The 20,796-nt window shown below is 40.5% G+C and overlaps 1 protein-coding gene and 1 non-coding gene across 6 annotated transcripts in view; both read right to left on the bottom strand.

Annotated features, from left to right (window-relative positions):
- TRRAP (transformation/transcription domain associated protein) overlaps positions 1-19,946 on the bottom strand; it is a 125,792-nt gene extending 105,846 nt beyond the window's left edge. For all 5 annotated transcript variants that reach the window (XM_058285800.2, XM_058285802.2, XM_058285801.2 and 2 more), the window contains exons 1-12: positions 19,854-19,946; positions 17,561-17,721; positions 17,094-17,143; positions 10,579-10,689; positions 9,018-9,122; positions 7,970-8,053; positions 6,540-6,596; positions 5,273-5,398; positions 3,679-3,756; positions 3,397-3,485; positions 2,424-2,520; positions 573-711 (exon numbers count right to left, since the gene is read on the bottom strand). In XM_058285800.2, coding sequence (XP_058141783.1) covers positions 573-711; positions 2,424-2,520; positions 3,397-3,485; positions 3,679-3,756; positions 5,273-5,398; positions 6,540-6,596; positions 7,970-8,053; positions 9,018-9,122; positions 10,579-10,689; positions 17,094-17,143; positions 17,561-17,660 — 1,036 coding nt within the window. In that variant the 5' untranslated portion in view covers positions 17,661-17,721; positions 19,854-19,946. The remainder of the gene's footprint in view (positions 1-572; positions 712-2,423; positions 2,521-3,396; positions 3,486-3,678; positions 3,757-5,272; positions 5,399-6,539; positions 6,597-7,969; positions 8,054-9,017; positions 9,123-10,578; positions 10,690-17,093; positions 17,144-17,560; positions 17,722-19,853) is intronic.
- Positions 17,227-17,434, bottom strand: LOC131275711 (small nucleolar RNA ZL1). Its single transcript, XR_009183154.1, has one exon. It is a non-coding gene; the product is annotated as a small nucleolar RNA ZL1 (small nucleolar RNA).
- Positions 19,947-20,796: the final 850 nt, after the last annotated feature.

The raw sequence follows: 20,796 nt of genomic DNA, 5'->3' as shown, positions 1-20,796 counted from the left end.
TAAAAGTTCCAAATGAAACTCAGAGCATAATGTATGCTAAGGAAGTCACTGCATCAATTATGAGATGGTGAGAAGATCCAGAGAGAACCCTGGTGCCAGGTAAAAAGAAAAGCAGAACAACGATGATGGGGGAAGTTGTTGGTGTGGGAGGAGTGGAGTGGGGAGGTATGGGGTGTATGTTTTTTAATGTAACATTTTTTGAAATGTATATATCTTCAAAAAAATACAATTTACAAAAATGATGGAGTGGGGGTGGGGACTGGTTTATATGGGAACCTCTTATGTTTTTTAATGTAACATTCTTTGTAATTTATTAACTTAAATAAAAAAAGTGCTAAAATAAATAAATAAATAAGAAAGAAAGGCAGAGGGAGAAAGGTTAAGCAGAGAGAAGGGGTAGGGAGACAGGCAGAGAAAGGAAGAGAAAGAACAGAACCTGGAAAGCAAGAGAAGCACTTCTGGGGTCTAAGAGTGAGGGAGCTAGTCTCAGCACATGAATGCAATGCCACCTAAGTTCCACCCCAAGGTCGGCAAGACAGCTCATGCAAGCACTCAAAGGAAAGGGGACATACGGTTCCTGAGCTCTGTCGTGAGGATGTGTTTTGCAGCAATCAGAAGCTCCTTCCTGAGGTGCGCAGTCTCTGCTGGACAATTTGAAAGTAACTGTAACATTCCTTTCACCATCTGTTGAGAGTACTTAGTTACAAGCTCCTATAAAAATAAGGATTAAAACAACACAGTTAACACTAACAGGAAGGTATTATGAAAAATCCAAAATTTTAAGATTTTTTTAAAATTTACCTAAGTATGACTCAAAGGACCTTCATAAAATAACAGGCCCACTAGGAAAGTAATATCCTAACATAGAGAGTATGTGTGGGGGGGGGGGGGGAGGGCGGCTGAACACATTCCCATACTAGAAGAATGTCCGCCAACACAAACAGAAGTAACTTTTACATGGTAGGATTATGGATGCTTTCTTTGTACTTCTCACTTTCTAGACATTCAACAGTGAATGTATGTTATTATTTCACTATTCAGGGTGGAGAGAGAGAAGGGAAGTAAATAGTGAAATACTTTTACTCGGTCCACTAATGCTGAGTAACCTATTATCAAGGCAGAACCAGCTCGAGTCAAACCTCCTTTTGGGGTATCTTAAAGCAAGTCACCAAGATAATGCAAGCTGACTAAACTATCAAGGGGTAACTATTTCTGCCTTTTTTCAAAGAGATGTTATATTTTCTTAGTGTTAATTATCATTATCAAATTTAATACATTAAAAAAGCAGGGGGAAAAAGATTGTTTTCAAGGCAGTTTTTATTTTTAAACCATTTGGAATAAATCTCATTTTCATTTTCCAAATAAAGTTTTTAAACTATTAAAAAAATAAGTCATACCTTATACAATTGCAACTGAATGTATTCAACACCCTAAAATAATTATGACTATTTATATAAGAATTTTATTCAAAAACACTGTATGTGATGGGAAATAGGTATCAGTTTCCTTTAAGTTCACATGATTTAAGTAAGGAAAAAGCACAACCACAAGCAATCTAAAATCACCCTATAGGCTTCTCAGAAAAGCATTCAAACTTCATCATAGTTTTCTTTGATAATATCATTTACTTTTAAGTGCCAATCTCTCCTACAATAACTTGCCAACATACAACCTCCAACAACGGCAAAAGTCAATGAGCCAAAACCTGTATGTTAATATTTATAATGACTTTACTTAAAATAGCCAAAAACTGGAAATAGGAAAATGTACTTGCCAGAGGCTGGGGGAACAGGAAAATTCAAGTGACTACTAACAGATAAAAGATTTCTTTTTGGGGTGATGCAAATGTTCTGGAATTAAGTAACGTAATGGTTGTACAAATACATGAAAAAAAACTATAAATCACAAATTACACCCTTTCAAAGGGTGAATTTTCCAATGTGAAATATATCTCGGTAACACTGTTTCAAAATTATTGGAAACATCCCAAATGTTCATCAACTGGTTAAAGGAAAAATAAACCATGGTACACCCATACGGTGGATACTACCCAGCAATATGAAGTAGCAAACTATGGGTACAACAGCAAGGATGAATCTCAGCACCATGCTAAATGAAAAAAGCCAGACTGAGAAAGTTACCCTGCATATCATATGATTCCATTTAGATAACATTTTGGATAAGGCAGGACTATGGGAGAGAAAACAGCTCATTGGTCATGGCCAGGTACTGGAGGTAGGACGAGAATGACTTTACAATTTACATAAGAAACTTTCTGGAGTAATGAAATGTTGTATATTTTGATGTGTTGTTGGTTACCTATCTTCACTTGTAAAGTCACAGAAATCTACACCTAAAAAAAGTGATTTTTACTGGTATAAATCATATCTCAATACACCTGACTTAAAAGCTGAGGAATTTACCTGATAAATTCTGATGATGTAAGCTAAAAAGGACAATGTTTTGATTTGAGCAGCAATGAAGTCAGCATACAATTCCTTATTGTAAAGCTTATGTTGCCTGAATGAGAACAGAGAAAATTCACAACATTAGCTTTCACCCCTTTAGGTTAAGTGAAAATTAATAAAGTCTGTAACAACTACTAAGTACAAAAGTTTTCTTGATTTCTCTGCAGACCAGAACGACACAGGGGCAACAGTAAATGCTTCCACACGTCTGTGCAGTACTAAATAACACAACGGTCTTGAGGGCCATTACCAAGTTTCTGTATCATTCCATACCCGTTACAATGTGAAGCCCCAAAAAGCCAAGGCCAACCTGACACCCTCACCCAGCAAACGGTCTTCCTCTGCCTGTTCACTCAGTGCAAGGCCCCTGCTGGGCATCACGGGGCTTGTTAGAGACGATTCCTCCTCAGACCCTATCCTTGTAACGCATAGCCCATCAGGCTGCGAGACTGATAAACATCTGAAGAGGATCCTATCAAGTCTGAGAAAAGGCTTCCCTGAGAGGCTTCAGAGGATGCATACAGTTTGCCTTTTCAGAGATTTGGGTTCTAGGAAAGGAGGAATGAATGGGGTAAAGGGCATTCTAGCACTCAAGCTGAAAGGAAGAGCGAGAACAAAGGCTTAAAGATTACTAAATCTTAGGTATCCTATGGCTATAGGTGAGTATAATGATGGCTAAAGTCATTTCTAAATTTATAAGATACCCCAACTTAAGACATGATTTCAAAATAAGGAAACATCCTTTCAAAATAAGGAAACTATAACTATCGTCCTTTAAAAACAAATTCAAAAAGTAAAACAGGCATACAATTTTACCGAAACATTATTACTCATAATTGTCATGTTTTAAGAAAGATGACTGCAAGTACATTTTTACTTGGAATTAAAGCAGTGTGACAATGTACTTCACTGCCCTAAAAAATCTCACCTGGCCTGTGCAGATACCTGAATTGCAATGGTATTCATGATCAAGGGCACAAATTCAGCAACAACATTGTGGATATTCAGTTTGTAGAGCTAAAAGCAAACAACAGATTTTCATGCTATTACACTCTGCTATAAGCAAAATAATTTGGCATACCAAAGAAGCTAAAGGATTCATTACATTAATTAGCATGTGTATCATAGACAATTATTTGCCACAGAAAACTGGATGTGAATTACAAAACATTAGTCGAAAACCCAAGCAACTAAAAAGGAATACACATACCTGATACATTAAAACAACAATAATGGGCAACTCTGCCAACACTTTCAGGGAAAGAGATCCTCTAGGAATAATAGAATGCTGTAAGACAGAAATAGGTCAGAATTTGGTTATCAATGTGACATTTCAAATAGCTAAAACCAGTATCCCACTACTAAAAGCATCACCCTTATGGGAATAAAGAGAAAATACTGACATATTTGTATACATCCATAGTATAAAGATTTTCATATTTTTCAATGTAATCACCTGCAGAAAAACTTCAGGAAAATCACAACTTAGTGGTTAAAATCACCTGAGAAATTTTATGAACTAGCAGCAAAAAAGCACAAATTTATACAGCACCTTTATTCAGAAGCTTTATTTAAAATTTAGTTTCTCATTCATCCTAGCATTCTGCAAACTGAAACTCTGCAACACTCATTCAGTAAACCAAGTATAGATGATAAAATATTTTTAATAATCATAAAAATATAGCAATAATAAATGCTCAAATATGTTTTCATGTGACAGACACTGCTATGTAAGCATTACTGTCACAAAAATCCATGAGACAGGCTTTTCAGATATTGAGAAAAAAATACGGTCAAAACTAAGGTTCATCAGCTTTCCTACAGTCAGAGCACTCAAGGGGTGGGGCTTGGATGCCACCCCAGAGCTCTGTCCCAAAGCCCACACTCTCAAACACTCACCTACAAGTTTATATACAGTTACAAGAAACTTCATTAATGACTCAAAGATAAGTACAGAACAAATGCCACCTCATCTGGTCTGCTGCTCTTTCCAATAAGTTATTCTTTTTTTTTTTTAAAGATTTATTTCTTTATTTCTCTCCCCTCCCCCCCCACCCTGGTTGTCTGTTCTCTGCGTCTATTTGCTGCGTGTTCTTCTTTGTCCCCTTCTGTTGTTGTCAGTGGCATGGGAATCTGTGTTTCTTTTTGTTGCGTCATCTTGTTGTGTCAGCTCTCCTGGCACCATTCCTGGGCAGGCTGCACTTTCTTTTGTGCTGGGTGGCTCTCCTTACGGGGCGGGGCGCACTCCCTACGCATGGGGCTCTCCTACACAGGGTACACCCCTGCATGGTAGGGCACTCCTTGCGCGCATCAGCACTGCACATGGGCCAGCTCCACGCGGGTCAAGGAGGCCTGGGGTTTGAACCGCGGACCTCCCATGTGGTAGACGGATGCCCTAACCACTGGGCCAAGTCTGCCGCCTCCAATAAGTTATTCTGAATCCTACCACAATTTCACCTTTATACCCTTGCTCCAATAGCCACCAACAGTTCACTTTCCTTTTTTTTTTTTAGGAGGTACTGGGGATCAAACCCAGGCCCTCCTACGTGGAAAGGAGGCGCTCAACCACTTGAGCCATGCTCCCTCAACAGTTTACTTTCATCATTTCCAGGCTCCTTTTCTCTCTCGGGCATAAATATATTTATCTTCAATTCCCTCATACGTTTAAAAATAATCAATAAAGCAAAGAAAATACTTAGGCAGTCTAAAAAAAAAAAATGTAAAAACACCTCACTTCCCCCCTCTATCAGAAGAACAAAAGACATGGATAAAAAGCAAAGCAAAACAAATGAAAAAACACTCACTGTTCTCGTCTCACTGTCGTCCCGCTCAGGATTGACTTTCACAGCAACTGTAGTTATCATACCAACCACTTCTGGGGGAGGAACTGTGTTCTCAGGGATCACCTGAGGGTTCTCAAAGTACCGGTTCTACCCAAAAAGAACAGACAATGTTTTTCCTAAAGTCAAACACAACATTCCTTAATAGAATACACCTCAAACTAGGTGGAAAAAAATTATTTAGATATGTATGTATAATGACTGCTAAAAGAAATGAAAATGTTCTGCATGCTTTTGTTGCACCAACCAACCCCACAGTACCTGAGGCTCAAGCATTCATCCCCACCCCCCCCAAACTAAACCTTGTAGCCTGCAGCTGTCTAAACCAACACCCAGTAAATGTTTACTCTTTATTTGGGACCATAAATGTAACAAGTTAGACAATGTTCTCCACCTCCAACAAGAGAAACAAAACCTTGCCCCAAGTATTTTCTCCTAAAAAGATGAAAAATCCATATTATATTATTACATTAGTTTTATACATTCATAGAGATTAAATACTCGAAATACCCTTAGAACACCCAAAAATCAATTTTACCATATGCTAATTTTAATAAAAAATTTTAACTTGAAAAAGTTTTTAAAATAAAAACTCTGGCACAGATTTATTCATTCCCTGTGATAGCCAAATTTTTAAATTGGAAAACCAGCAAAAGGGAAATGCTCAAGGTACACGCCATGTAACGGAAAATTCTGGGGCCATTAAGAATTACAAACGCCAGAAAAAGAGTTACGGAAGAACATATTCCAAACTGGTAACAGCAAGTATCTCTCATAAATGAGAACAAGGAAGGGAGGAAACTTTCTTCTTCTACTCTATACAAGTTTATATTGTAATACTGTAAAGAGTTTTTAACAATGTAGAAAAAACTTGATATAGAAAAATACTGAAAACACACAATACTTCCCCAAAACGTCTTCAAGACTCTGAGCTCAAAGGAAAGTGAAAAACAAACAAAATCTCCATGTCAGTGGTTACATGCAATGAGAGAATCATGACTTATTTTTTGCTTCTACATAAAAAAATAAAGTGTTTAAGCCAAATAAAACCAAAAGAACTCTTCTTTGAAGTGGATGATATATCAACCTAGAATTCTGACCATTACCAAACATTTCTCATTCCAAAATTAGCATCCCCCAATTATTTCTTCGACTCAGCTATTCCAAATTCCCTTTAGAATGAGGAATAAACAAACATAACTAAAAAATTCAAACTGTATTAAAAACATACCACTACTTTTGGAAGTTCCTTGTAAATCTGTTTCACAAAATCCAAAAAATGATGAATCTAAAAAAACAGACACTTTCATTATTATAGGAAGATATTTATAAACAGAAAATACTTACAATAAATATAAAAGAAATTAATAGTCTTAATATGTAAGAACTCATAAAACAGTCAAGAAAAATGTCAGACTCAAACTATACATGTTGACTAGATAAGAACAGACAAAAGAAATACAAATGATAAACAGAGAAAACAAGTTTCTAATTCAGGAAGAGCAAAGAAATGGAAATTCATCTAAATACCACTTCTTGGCTTTCAAAAAACACTACATATCCTGTAAGTTTGAAGTTATTCCAAAACAAAAAGTTAATAATAATACACAATCTTGGAGAGGGTGCAATGAGAGAGAAACTCTCATATCCTGCTGAAGGAACCATAAACTGCTGCCACCTGTCTGTAATAATATGTATCAAGAACGTTAAAACATTAATATTTTAGAATCAGTAATTCCACTTCTATAGTCTATAAAACAATGTGAACTGTAAACAAAGATATTCAGTAATAGTCCTAAGATGAAACTTTCTCCAAATACCTTATCAAAAAATAAGGACACGCATAAGAAAGAATATTATGCACCCACTAAAACATAACTTCATAAAGAATTTGATTATAAAAATGCTTACATATAATACGAAGGGAAATGATCAGGATATAAAATGTTATATGCAGTATTTTTGTAATTATATAGGAAAAAATATATAAGTATATATATACATGAGGAAAAAAGGAAAGAAAAATCACCAAGGTATTAAATATTGTTTATGACAAATTTTACTTCATCTTTACACTTTTTTTAATTTCCAAGTAATCTGCAATAGGCATTTACTAAGGATATCATCAGAGAAAATATTATCTTAATTATGGCTAATTTTGCATGCTTATTACTTCCTATGTAAGGCATCCATGTGCTAGTAACTTTAGATTTAATTCTTCAAGTAACCTTTTGAAGGCATAAAATAATTGCCCCCATTTTATGGATGAGGCTTCAAAAGTTTAGGAGCCTACCTAATGTCATGTAACTACTGAAGTGCAGAGCTGAGATTCAAACCCAGCTCCAGTTCCAGAATGCACATCTTAACCCTTGCATAAAATAATCAGTGCCTCCTGGCACAACAGAAGTGAAAACCATCACACCCCAAACAGAACTGCCAGGTTAACAAGTTTTCACTATTGAACAAACAGCAAAGTATTGAAACACACTTTCAAAAAAAAAGTCACTGTTACACCTAGAAAGAATTTCCCCCTACTTAGGCTATATTTTCTACACCTAAGAGCAGCACATGTATAGTCAACTCTAAAAGGGAGCAAAAATGTATACAACAAAAGGAATTTGTAGACACACCTTAAAAATGCTATCAAGAAAAACAACTTACTTCTTGTGTGATCGGTGGCCTGAACTGTTTGTGTAGCTCAATAATTATTCTTAGACAAATAAGAACATTTTCTTCATTTTCCGTCTTAAAAAAATAAAAATAAACATTTAAAATAACTATACTTTTTAGAACTTATTTTCAATCTAAAAATCAAAGATGATTTTCTAAGCATTTTCTGCATAAACTCCCTCTAACAACCAACTTTTATGTGACTTGCTGAAATTCACACACACAGAAGGCACTGTCCCTGTGGGACCCGCCTGTGGCCTCCAGCCAACCAACCAGATGGCACCCCACCAGCAAGCTCTACTCAGACAGGTGAGCAAAGTGGAACTTATGGCAAGTCCCATGACCTAAGGTCTTCAGGGCCACCTGACACTTGCCTTTGCTTGAAGATACTGCCAGAAGAACCAGAAAGAACAAACATTTAAGGAGCACCCACTATTTACTGGACACTGTGCTAAGCAGTTTCTAAGGACTCAAGAATGGGTGGTGTGCCCCAATTTTACCCATGAGGAAGCTAAGTGCTCAAAAAATTAAGCAATGTGGCTAACATGATACAGCTAGTAAACGGCAGAGCCAGGATCCAACTCCATAGCACATCTTTCCATGGGTGCCCAGAAACACAAAAGAGTTTTCTGTAACACAATGAGACATGGAACTGCAAGAAAACAGTTTTAGAGTTCCCCTTAGCAGATACAATATGGATTTGCCTGGAGAATTTAAGCAACTACTTTGTGTCAAGCACTGTGCTTGGTCCACAAGGAAGAACAAAGCTCGGAGCAAAGGAACCATTCTCCAGCTCATTTTCAAAGATACCCAATCCATCTAGTCAGTGCCCCAGTGACACAAAATAGCAATCTGCAATTCAGTAATCCTTCTTAACAATATGGTCAAGTGAGAGACTAAAGAAAATTGAGGGAAAAGAATTTTTACCCACGTGAATGAGAATTGTAATAGAAATAGTTGTGTAATAGTGAATTTTATGAGAAAAACATTGCAAGTTTTGACTATGGCTAAATGACGACAATTAATTCTCAAAAGTTACCTCTAAAAAGCGAAACATCACAGACAAAACGTTTTTTGTATGAGGACGAAGATGTTCATTTGTGGGTATTCTATGAATTATTTCCAGTACTAGCTTCCGCAGTTGCTGGCAAGGAAAAATTAAAAAAATGTAAAGACAAAGTATTTCCAAGAGTTCCAAATTAATTCTTTCACAGTCTACAAGTGTCACATGGGCATCTGTAATCAGCACTGGTGGCCACCATACTACAAGATGGATACTATTTTAAAACAGTCCTGTAAGTTATTTAATCATAACTGGAGCATGTAGCCATAGAACATTACTTTGAAGATTTCTACATTTGTATCAAATCAACTATGTCAATTTTCCTCTTTCACAACTAATCATTATTTCTAACAGATGGGCAGTAGGGTATGAATATGGGGTGAATTTAAGATGAAAGAACAGAGCACAAACAACTGAGTGTGGGATCTCCCTTCATTATCTCAGTTTATTTCCTATAATGCTCTCCCCAATTACCTTGAGTCCAAGGACTAATTATATCAAACTGTACTAAGTTTTCATAGTCCTGTCTATGGAGCCAACAAATGAACGTTGAGTCACATATACAAGATCTTAAAATGGTATAATATAAAAATGCTTTATGGGAAATGGACATGGCTCAACTGATAGGGCCTCCGTCTACCAAATGGAGGGTCCAGGGTTCAATCTCCAGGGCCTCCTGACCAGTGTGCCAAGCTGGCCCACGTGCAGTGCTGCCATGCTCCAGGCCCACGTGCAGTGCTGCCATGCTTCAAAAGTGCCATGCCACACAGAGGTGCCCCCGCATAGGGGTGTTCCATGCACAAGAAGCACGCCCGGCAAGGAGAGCCACCCTGCGTGAAAAAAGTGCAGCCTGCCCAGGAGTGGCGCCACACACATGGAGAGCTGATGCAACAAGATGATACAACAAAATAGATGCAGTTTCCCAGTGCCACCAGATAATGCAAGTGGACACAGAAGTGGACACAGCATACAGACACAGAGAGGAGACAACGGGGGAAGGGGAAATAAATGAATCAAATCTTTAAAAAAAAAAAAGTTTTATTTAGCAATAAACTCTTTCACTGATAATATGTGGTGTGTTTTTTTAAAGTTATTTTTAAAATATTTGCTGAAGCATATAGAAAAAAGTGGTATGATGGACTGCTTTAAAATAATAAAGGTGGGAGGAGGGGATGAAGAGAGAGGGTGGAGGTACAGATAAACTGGCTTTGAGTTTTACAAATTAAAATTAGTAAGATTTGAGTTAAGCAATGGGTATGGGTAGAGTTGTTAGGCTGTCCTTCCCACTTTTATATATATTTGAGTTTGTCAACATCAATCACCAAACTTTAATAATTTGAATTATAAGAGATGACCTAGCTAAAACAAATGCAGGACATAAAATGAAAGAGGCAATGGTCTAGGACAAAGTTATCCATAAGTATCAAAACATTTCATTTTTAAGTGAAACCTTAAGTTTGAGTTGTTTTAATTTCATGAATGCAGGCAAAGCCATCCTACAACATGCCAATTTCTCATTAATTCTTGAAAAGAATACCTGGGCTGGTTTCTCCTGAAGAAACTGGACTTCTCCATCTTGAAGAAATGTAAGAAATCGAGGGATTATATGTTCCAGGAATGTAGAATACTGAGGAGATGATGTTACATTCTAATCATGAAAAAATAAAACTCCATTAAGTTATGTATTTTCATTTCAAATTCACATAGTATAACATCAAAGGAAAATAACACGTTTTAACAGATCGGTCATTTTTAATACTTCCAAATGCTTTAGCTTTTAGTGATATATAGGTTTAAAAGTGATATATAGGTTTAAATAAATTAAAATGACTACTGCTTCTGAGATCCAATCCAAGAAAGCCAAATTCTAAAACTTACTTTTCAAACTAGGAATACCAATGCTGTAGATAGTGTTGAACTTAGAGCTGTTCTAGCTGGGTCAGTAAGTCCGAGAGTCTGAAAGACTACTTAGCTTCAGTCTTAGTTTCTTTATCTGTAAGGTGGAAAGCCTCAACAGACACTTTTTCTAACATAAAAATCTAAGGATTACAGCCTTCACTATTTATCCCAAAACCTATTTTAAAAGAATAAGAAATGAAACTAATATTTACCAGATGGTATAGTAAAACGACTACCAGAGTAGTATTCAGGTCCCACTTAGGAAGTATGAACTTTGAACAGGCACTTAGCCTGTGTCTCAGCATCCCCATGTGTTAAATGGGAAAATATGATTTCCTCCCTACCTTATAGGACTTTTGTGAAGATTAAGTTAATATCTGTCACGTTCACAACACTGTATGGCAAATGCTCAATTTTAGCTGTTACTATTTACAGAACACCTGTGTGCCAAGCACCATGCTAGATACCTTTTATTCTCTTACTTAGTTCTCACAGCAACCTAAAATACGTATTATTTCCATTTCACAGATAAAGAGGCTCAGAAAGGTTAAACAACTTGCCAACTCTGAGAGTTAATAACTCTTAGAAGTGGGATTCCAATCAAGTGTATCTTACACCCAAGCCCTCTTCTCTCTTTTATCACTTTACTTATCCATTCAACAAGTATTTATTGAGCTCCTGTCATGTGGTCAACAGGGATAAAATTATTAAATAAACATAATTCCTACCCTCAAAGACAAGGGAAACAGCAGTGTAGAGGGAAAGACAGTTATCTAAAAAGGACTAATGGTGCAGGATCAAGACGAAGGAAGAACTAGCAACTAAGGGAACAAGTAACAAAAGTCCATAATTTACTGGAGTGAGCTGACAACAGAACATCTTTCTGAAGAATGGATGTTCACACTAAAACCTGAAAGGCAAGTAAAGTTATCCATGTGAAAAGCTGGGGAAGAAGGTTCTGAGAAAAGCATATGCAAAGCACAAAATTCAGAGAAAGCATGAGTTATAAAAGGTATTAGGTTGGTGCAAAAGGAATTGTGGTTTTGGACTATAAATTTTAAATCGTTATAACTAGGCTCAAACACACCTTTATTAATCAAAATAGGAACCATTACAATCAACACATTTTTGCCAATGAGAAATAATTTTGCTTATTCCTATAATGTAAAGATCCGTGCTTCGGGGTTCAATGAAATTTTGGAATGCATTTTTTGCATCCTGCTGGTTGTGGAGGCATTTTCCCTGCAAAAAGTTGTCAAGATGCTTGAAGAAGTGGTAGTCAGCTGGCAAGTCATTAGGTGAATATAGTGGATGAGGCAAAACTTCATTGTCTAATTCATTCAACTTTTGAAGCACTGGTTGTGTGATGTACAGCTGGGCATTGCCATGGAGAATTGAGCCCTTTCTGTTGACCAATACCAGTTGCAGATGTTGAAGTTTTCAGTGCATCTCATCGATTTGCTGAGCCTGCTTCTCAAATGCAATGGTTTTGCCAGGATTCAGAAAGCTGTACTGGTAGCAGACCTCCAAAAAGTGACCATGACCTTTTTTGGTCCAAGTTTGGCTTTGGGAAGTGCTTTGGAGCTTCTTCTCGGTTCCACCACTGAGCCAGTCATCACGATTGTTGTCTAAAATCCACTTTTCATCACTTATCACAATCCAATCAAGAAACTGCTCAGTGGTGTTGTGTAGAATAAGAAAAGACAACACTTCAAATTGACGATTTTTTGGATTTTCAGTCAGCTCATGGGGCACCCACTTACTGAGGTTTTTCACCTTTCCAATTTGCTTCAAATGCTGAACCATAGAATAGTCAACCGTTGAGTTCCTTGGCAACTTCTCTGTAGTTCAAGAGGATCAGCTTCAACGACTGCTCCCAACTGGTCGTTGTCAACTTCCAATGGCCAGCCACTATGCTCCTCATCTTCAAGGCTCTTGTCTCCTTTGCAAAACTTCTAGAACCACCACTGCATTGTACGTTCATTAGCAGTTCCTGGACCAAATGCATTGCTGATGTTGCGAATTGTCTCCGCAGCTAACGACCCATTTTAAACTCAAATAAGAAAATCGCTCATATTTGCTTTTTGTCTAACAATCATTTCCATAGTCTAAAACAAATATAAACAGCAAATAATAAGTCATTAGTAAAAAAAATACAAAGCAAGAAATATACATCAAAATAATGTATAACATAACCACATTTATCTAAGAATGTAATACCAATATCAATGGTGAATTTCAACAATGCAAAACTGTAATATTGTACTTTTGCACCAACCTAATGTTAAAAAGAGTTCAGTACAGTGAGAACACAAGTTCAAGAGAAATGAGTTGAACTTTTACTATCACAAGTCTGAGAAGCCTATAAGACAAAGCGTCTGGAGCTCCTGAGATGATCTGGACTGAAAAGAAAGATTATATAATATATATATTATATAGAACATATATTACATAATATGTATAATATATATAATATATAATGTATATGATACATATATAATAATCTTACATATAAGGTCATCTTAGAACAGTCTATAAAGGAAGGGATAGAGAAATAAACAAAATACCAGAGAAGAGTGGTGCCAGAGAGGCAAAGAAAAAAACTTCTTCAATTCTCGGTTTTGCACCTGAGCATCAGTCACCCAGGGCCAACTCAAGGCATAGTTCTAGGGGAGCCATTCAGAGATTACTTTGTGGGTGGCATCAGCAGGAGTTGGGCAACACCTGAATAGTCTCTCCCAGATAAACTGAATTCCTTGGGAGTCAAGAATTTGTAATCTTTTATCCCGAATGCTTAAGACTTTTTAATGAAACACTCACATTCAAGAATCCAAGGAAAAGAGGGATAAGATTCAAGCTGGGACAATGAACTAACTGCTAGGTTATCAAGAAATCAAGCATATCTGCACATAAGCCCATACCAACTACATAGCTCTCAAATATGAGTTCCAAATTTCTTCAGTAAAAAAGATTCATTCAGCAAGTTATTCACTTATTCTGTCAATATTTCACTCAATTTCTTTTGATCCATATGAAGTTTTCAGCTGATTTCTAACTCAAAGGTTTATTTTCTGTCCTGAAAGATGGCCCATATGACAATTACTTAGCCCAGAATTTTATTCCTAAGTGGTAAGTGAATTGACTCTCTCAAACTCCTTTGAAAATTTTCATTCATTTCATTTAAATATTTTTCCTGGGGTGGTAGTAGTAGTAATTTAGAATTACCTACAGATAGTTTTTCTAATATTTACTTACTTGAAAGACTAATTATCTCAATTTCATTTAAAGTAAATTAAGGGAAGCGGACTTGGCCCAGTGGTTAGGGCGTCTGTCTACCACATGGAAGGTCCGCGGTTCAAACCCTGGGCCTCCTTGACCCGTGTGGAGCTGGCCCATGCGCAGTGCTCATGCACACAAGGAGTGCCGTACCACGCAAGGATGTCCCCCGTGTAGGGGAGCCCCACGCACAAGAAGTGCGCCCCCATAAGGAGAGCTGCCCAGTGCGAAAGAAAGTGCAGCCTGCCCAAGAATGGCACCATCAACACAGAGAGCTGATACAAGATGACACAACAAAAAGAAATACAAATTCCCGTGCCACTGACAACAACAGAAGTGGACAAAGAAGACACAGCGGATAGACACAGAGAACAGACAACCGGGGTGGGGGGTGGGGGGGTGGGAGGGAAGGGGAGAGAAATACACAAATCTTTTAAAAATAATAAAAAATAAAGTAAATTAAATGCTTATATCATTCAAAAGCCACATTTCAAAAAGACTCAAGTATACTTTTCTACTTTTATTTCTATTGATTTAATCGATGCAAGTGAGACCAAGTGCCAGGGACTAACTTGCTAATTGCCAGATCATAAGCAGAAAAGTTAAGGCCTTGGCACCTCAAATGGGGTGAGGAAACCTAATCCAGGGAGCCCCATCCCACGCTCAGCAGCATGGCTTGTTTCTTATGGGTTTGAATACAGCCTGATTTCAGCTTCTCAAATAAATCTGTAGGGCTGTGGTTCTCTCACATGAAAATGCAGAACGCAATTCTATCTTATTCTACCTCCCCTGCTCTTCGTCTGTCTTTTTTAATTCTATTTTATTTTTTAACAGCTTGCTTTAGCAGCTTGGGCAGAAGAGAAAGCTCATTAGTTAGATCTCTAAATATCTTGAGATTTTTTTTTTCCAGCTCAGTTCAAGTCAACAAGTCCTTATAAATTTCGTTTTGTAAAGTGCCAAACTAAAATACTGTATTTGTACAGCTATAGGACATCTGATTCAATTCTACTTTCATTTATTTAATGCTCACTAATATATATTATCCTTATTCATATTAACTCCATGAAAAAGGTTTTACTATTTCCATATTAAAACTGAGAAATGTGATTTTCTCTTCTGCTTACGAAACTGGTACCAGACTAATAAAAATGGACAAAATACTAGATAACTCTTCAGATGTTGGAAAAGAGGCAGTACAAGACTGTGATCTCCAAAAGAAAGGAAATTTACCAGGTGAACCCAATGATCACTCTGGCTCTCTCCCTAATTACAATTTCCTGATTCAAGCTCAGCAAGCTGGTGTCCAAATAGAGCACGGCGGTCCTGATGAGTTGAGGAGGAAATGGTCAGCAATTGGGGCAGCTGAAGTAGCTGGAATCTACAAGGCAGAGCCCCAGAGAAGTGGGAACTAAATGTGCGAATGGTCCCCTATGAGGCTCCCATACAGAAGACTAGGATTGAGAGATGAATGGAGATACTAAATAAAGAGGATGTTGGGGTTCCAGCCCAGTCAGAGTGCAAAGATATGATGATAACATCCGAGACACCCAGCACAGGAAGGTCTATGCTCTGAGATAAGGCCTGTTTAGACCCACCCGAATAAAGCCTGAAATCAACCTCTGATGAGCTCCATGGGGAGATAGTTTAGAAATTGAGAAAAATCAACCCTCTAAAGAGGAAGATAACAAAATCTTCCTCTAAAATATTCAATGTCCAGTATACAAAAAAATGAAATGAAGTGTATTAGACACGCAAAGAAACAAGAAAATGTGACCCAAGTCAACAGAAATAGATCCTCTGATAGTCCCAATGTAAGATTTAGCAAACGAAGACTTTTAAGCAGCTATTATAAATATGCTCAAAGAATAAAAGGAAAATATGCTGTTAATAAATGACCTGATAGGCAATCTCTGCAGTGAAGTATAATCTATAAAAAATAACCAAATGGAACTAAAAGTACAATAACAGAAACTTTTGAAGTCAGATGGGCTTTAACAGGAGAATAGTGTTGAACCTGAAGACAGATGAATAGAAATAAAGATAAAAAAAAAAAATGAACAGGGAAGCAGACTTGGCTCAATGGTTAGAGCATCCGCCTACAACATAGGAGGTCCAGGGTTCAAACCCAGGGCCTCCTGACCCATGTGGAGCTGGCCCACGCGCAGTGCTGATGCGCACAAGGAGTACACCTGTAAGGAGAGCCGCCCAGTGCAAAAGAAAGTTCAGCCTGCCCAGGAGTGGCGCTGCACACACAGAGAGCTGATGCAGCAAGATGATGCAACAAAGAGAGACATAGATTCCCAATGCCGCTGGCAAGAATAGAAGCAGACAAAGACGAACACACAACGAATGGACACAGAGAACAGACAACTGGGATGGCTGGGGGGGGGGGAATAAAAATAAATCTTTAAAAAATAAATAAATAAATGAACAGAGCCTGAGGGATCTGTGGGATAATGTAAAGCTCGAGAATTCGAGGCCCAGAAGAGATAAACTATTAGGTCACACAAATTATACATAATAGAGCCAGAACTAAAGTCCAGGTCTCAATCCACAATAACATACCATTTATTATCTAATAGCAAGTTCACAACTTAAGTTTGAGTGTGTCTTCAGAGTATACACCTAAAAGAGCTATTATATTTTAGCAGAAAAATATTAACAAAACCAAAACAAAACCAACACTCCTCCATATCACTATGTGTGAAGAACTTCGACTCTAAGTACAAATTTTCAAATTTCAATTTTGAAAAGCTGTAAATTACATTACAAAGAACGTATTTTGAGTTACTAGTAAAAAAAAACCTGACAGAGCAGCAAAAGGAAAGCATAAATGTGAATATTTATCACAAAAAGTATAAAATATAAAGCCCATACCTCAAAATTTTCACTAACTTCTTGCATCATCTTTAACTTTGTTTCATCAGCTGTAAATGGCAAAACAAATCATTGGCTAACTGAAATTATGTTAAGGATACTCCTAAAATTACATGAATTTAATAATTTAAGAGAAGCAATCAGATCTTATCAGTTTGACTGTCACAGTCCAACAGAAGGCACATTAAGTATTTCCCTACAATCAGTCACACACATTTGTACTCCCAGAAACACTTGTGCATACAACAAGCATACATATATACAAACACAGACACACACACACACACACACGTGTGCCTCTTTGGGGCTCCAGCCAGTAAAGCTCATCACTTTGCTTCTCCACAAGGTTTTGAGAAAGTGTAAATTATGAAATAAATGTTATTATTTATCTCAATGTGCACATCATTTGAACTGAGATGCATAAATCACACTAATACATTTCTTAGTGACAAAAAGGATCAACTCACGTGTATTTACATCAGTTAGAGCTGCCACAAATTGAAGGTATTTTTTCATCAGTGTGGTTTGGTCAACCACTGTGGCCCCTTGTGTTGCAACAAAAGCCATTTTTCTTTTGAGCTAGTTTGTTTCTTAAGATAATGGTGTCAGTTTCATGCGTTCACCCAGCCTATGGAAAGAAGCATATAGTTAGTCAACTTATCAAGGGCATAGGGTCACAATCTCCATGAAAGTCTGATGTAAATGCCTGTGTTCATCTAAATTTTTTGTGTTAATCAAGAATCCAAAACTGTTCCCTCTACCTTTTTGAAAATAAAACGGACCTAAATCCATTTTATCTATTAATTTCTAAACATGATTTTAAAAATATTTGCTTGTTTTTATCTACCTTATTTTTTTCTTACTCTGAACCAGGGATTGGCACCCCTTTTTTTTTTTTATGTATAAAGCCAGACAGGAAATATTTTAGACTTTGCAGCCATGAGGTCTATGTTGCAACAACTCAGCTTTGCTTATAGCTAGAAATTAGCCACAGATTAACAAATAAACGAATGAGCATAAATGTGTTCCAGTAAGACTTTATGGATGCTTAAATTTGAATTTCTTGATTTTCATGTATCCTGAAATACCATTCTTCTTCTGACTTCTTTCCCATTTAAAAGTGTAAAAACCATTCTTAGTTCAAGTCAGAAAAAAAAAAAAAAAAACCAGTACAAATTTAGGGAGCAGGTTGGATCTGGCCTGTTGACCAGTTTGCCAACCACTGTCCTAGGCAGTCTGGTTCTCAAACTTCAGTGTGCATTAAAACCACCAGGTGCCAGAGTCGGACTCCCAAGCACCACCCAGATAGGCTGTGTGTGGTAAAGTGAAAGATCCAGGAAGCTGTAAATTTTGTTTGCAGATGTCCCATAACAGGCACTCCAAAAAACAAAAAACAAAAACAAAACCTCCTTGAATGAAAAAGCTCCCCAGTGACTTAAGAACAGGCTGTTGATGTCCCCACTTGGAGAAATGCTCCTCCAGGATGACACAATTGAATGAGACTTGGTTTCTATTTTAAGTGTGGTGAAACTGCTCCCTTACCCATCCTCCTTTACTCTGCATTAAGAGGCAGTTGGTTGCATAGTTTAGTTTTCATCTTTCTGTTCAACAAACCAAGAACGCCTGTGCAGGAGGATGCTCTCCCCTGCAGTTCGCACCTTCGTACCAAATGATGGGGACACCTCCACTCCAAAGAATCCCTTCCGATCACTCTCGCAGAGACAACAAAAGCACTTCTTAGATGCGGAGAGTACACCACCAGTCTATCTCTGGGCAAAAACAGTCACACACGAAACCAAGACCACGGATTCTGTCAGCCCTGCTGAGCGGCCTGGAAATTGCTTGCATCTCTCAGGTCACAATCTCTCCTCCAAATAGCTAAGGCCCCCGCATCGGCATCTCCACACCCAGGGACCCACAACTCACGAGTCACGGCCTCCTCCCGCCTAAGAATCCCCCTAGTCCTGCCCAAACTTGTTAAAGGCTCGGATCCCCTTTTACAAGTTCTCGCCGGCCCGCAAGGCTCCAGAGAGTCAACTCTCCCATTTCCCGGGGCCCCGAGAGGCGAGGCCCCGCAGGTCTCTTGGAAAGCAACTGAGACCCCGGAGTCCGAAGGGCCCGGGCTCTGCCGACCCCCCGCGCCGGGCCCAGGTGGGAAGCCGGGCAAACGGCCCCCCGGGCCGCCCACCCCCCGCAGGCCCCCAGGACCCGCCCCGCCGAGCCTGAGGCGGCGCCGCCTGGCCAGAGGGGGCGCTGTCGTCGCCGCTACCTTCGTGCTCCGCGCCGGACCCGGCGGGGCAGCTGCCGGCGTGGAGGCCGGGGGACGCCAAGGCCGCCGGGAGACGTCTCCGGGGGGAAAGGGCTCCCGTCCCTCGTCCGCTTTCCCCGCTCCCAAACGGCCCTCCGGTTCCCTCCTTTTGTCACCGTACCCCGGCACTCAGCGACCGCCTCCCGGGCCTTGGTACGGAGAGCGCCGAGGGCCAATTCCCGCGCCCGCCAGCCCTGCGCCTCCTGCTTCTCCCCACCTGGGCCCGGCACCGGGTGGAGGTTTAAAGGTGGCCGCAGGCCCCCGCCGCCGGGCCTGGGCCCCCGCGGGACGCCAGAGGAGCCCGGCGCGGTCGGAGCCGCCTTCCGTCCCTTCCCGGGGTGGGGGGCCGCCGTTCCGCAGAGGCCTCCCCACGCCCCGGCCGCCCCCGTCGGGCCGCCGCGCGCGCCTCCCGGGGCCGTTCCGCAGCCCCCGCTGCGGGCGCCCGTCCTTACCTGGACCTCGGCCGCCGGCCCCCCGCAGCCCCGGCCCGCGACCCCGAGCTCCGCCGGCCCCGCCGCAGCCTCGGCTCCGCCGCGCGCAGTCCCGCCCCCGCTTAAAGCAGCAGCGCCCGCGGCCCGGGAACTAGGCCCCGGCGCTCCCGCCCCCAAGTGGGTGCGGCCTGGGCGGGCGACGGGGCTGAGGAGGGGCGTCGGCGGCTCCCGCGGGCCCCCCGGCGCTTTAAACCCGCGCTTCAAACCCCTGCCTCAGGGCGCGGGGCCGCCGACCCGGAGGCCCCCGCGGGCAGGTGCCCGGTGTCTCTGCACCGCTCCCGCCCCCTAAATGTCCAGGGGAAGAGGGAGGCTCGGGGGGCTGCTCCTGGGCGGTGGGCACCCGTGAGGCTTCCCGTGCAGGCGGCGGTCGGGCCCGGGGGCGGGGGGCAAACGTGGCAGGCGGGGCGGGGTTTTCTCCCGGGATCCTTTCCTGGGACCCTGGGGTCCTCCCTCGACAGCTGAGGAGGAGGAGGGTCTTGGGGAAGGGGAAGGCTGGAGACAGACGCGCCGAGGAACCCCCTGGAGTTGGGCCGCCTCGGCGGCAGAATCGCCCGCTTGTGGGGCAGCCGCCTCATCCCGAGGCGCGTTCTACCTTCCCGGGGCCCAGAGGCCGGGGCCTCCCGCTGCTGCTCCACCCTGGGGCAAAACCGGGTGGAGCCGAGGCTTCCCGCAGGGCCCAAGCAAAGCCGAGGCCGAGGCCGGGAGTGGGGCGGGATGTTCTACGTCCAGGTGAGGGAACCCAAAACAAAACTAAAACTCACTGAATGTTAGTGCCATTTCCTACCCTGAGCCGGAGGATTGGGGATCGGGGCGTTGACCTACTGTCGCGCCTCACCTACCGACTTCTTCTATGTGCGTGGTTCCTGGTGACAGATGGTTACCATGCCCGAGGGACAGAGCCTAA

This window comes from Dasypus novemcinctus, chromosome 23 (genome assembly GCF_030445035.2).
Source record: "Dasypus novemcinctus isolate mDasNov1 chromosome 23, mDasNov1.1.hap2, whole genome shotgun sequence".
Taxonomy (NCBI): domain Eukaryota; kingdom Metazoa; phylum Chordata; class Mammalia; order Cingulata; family Dasypodidae; genus Dasypus; species Dasypus novemcinctus.
The sequence above is the reverse complement of the archived record's forward strand: the minus strand, read 5'-3'. Positions and strand labels throughout refer to the sequence as shown.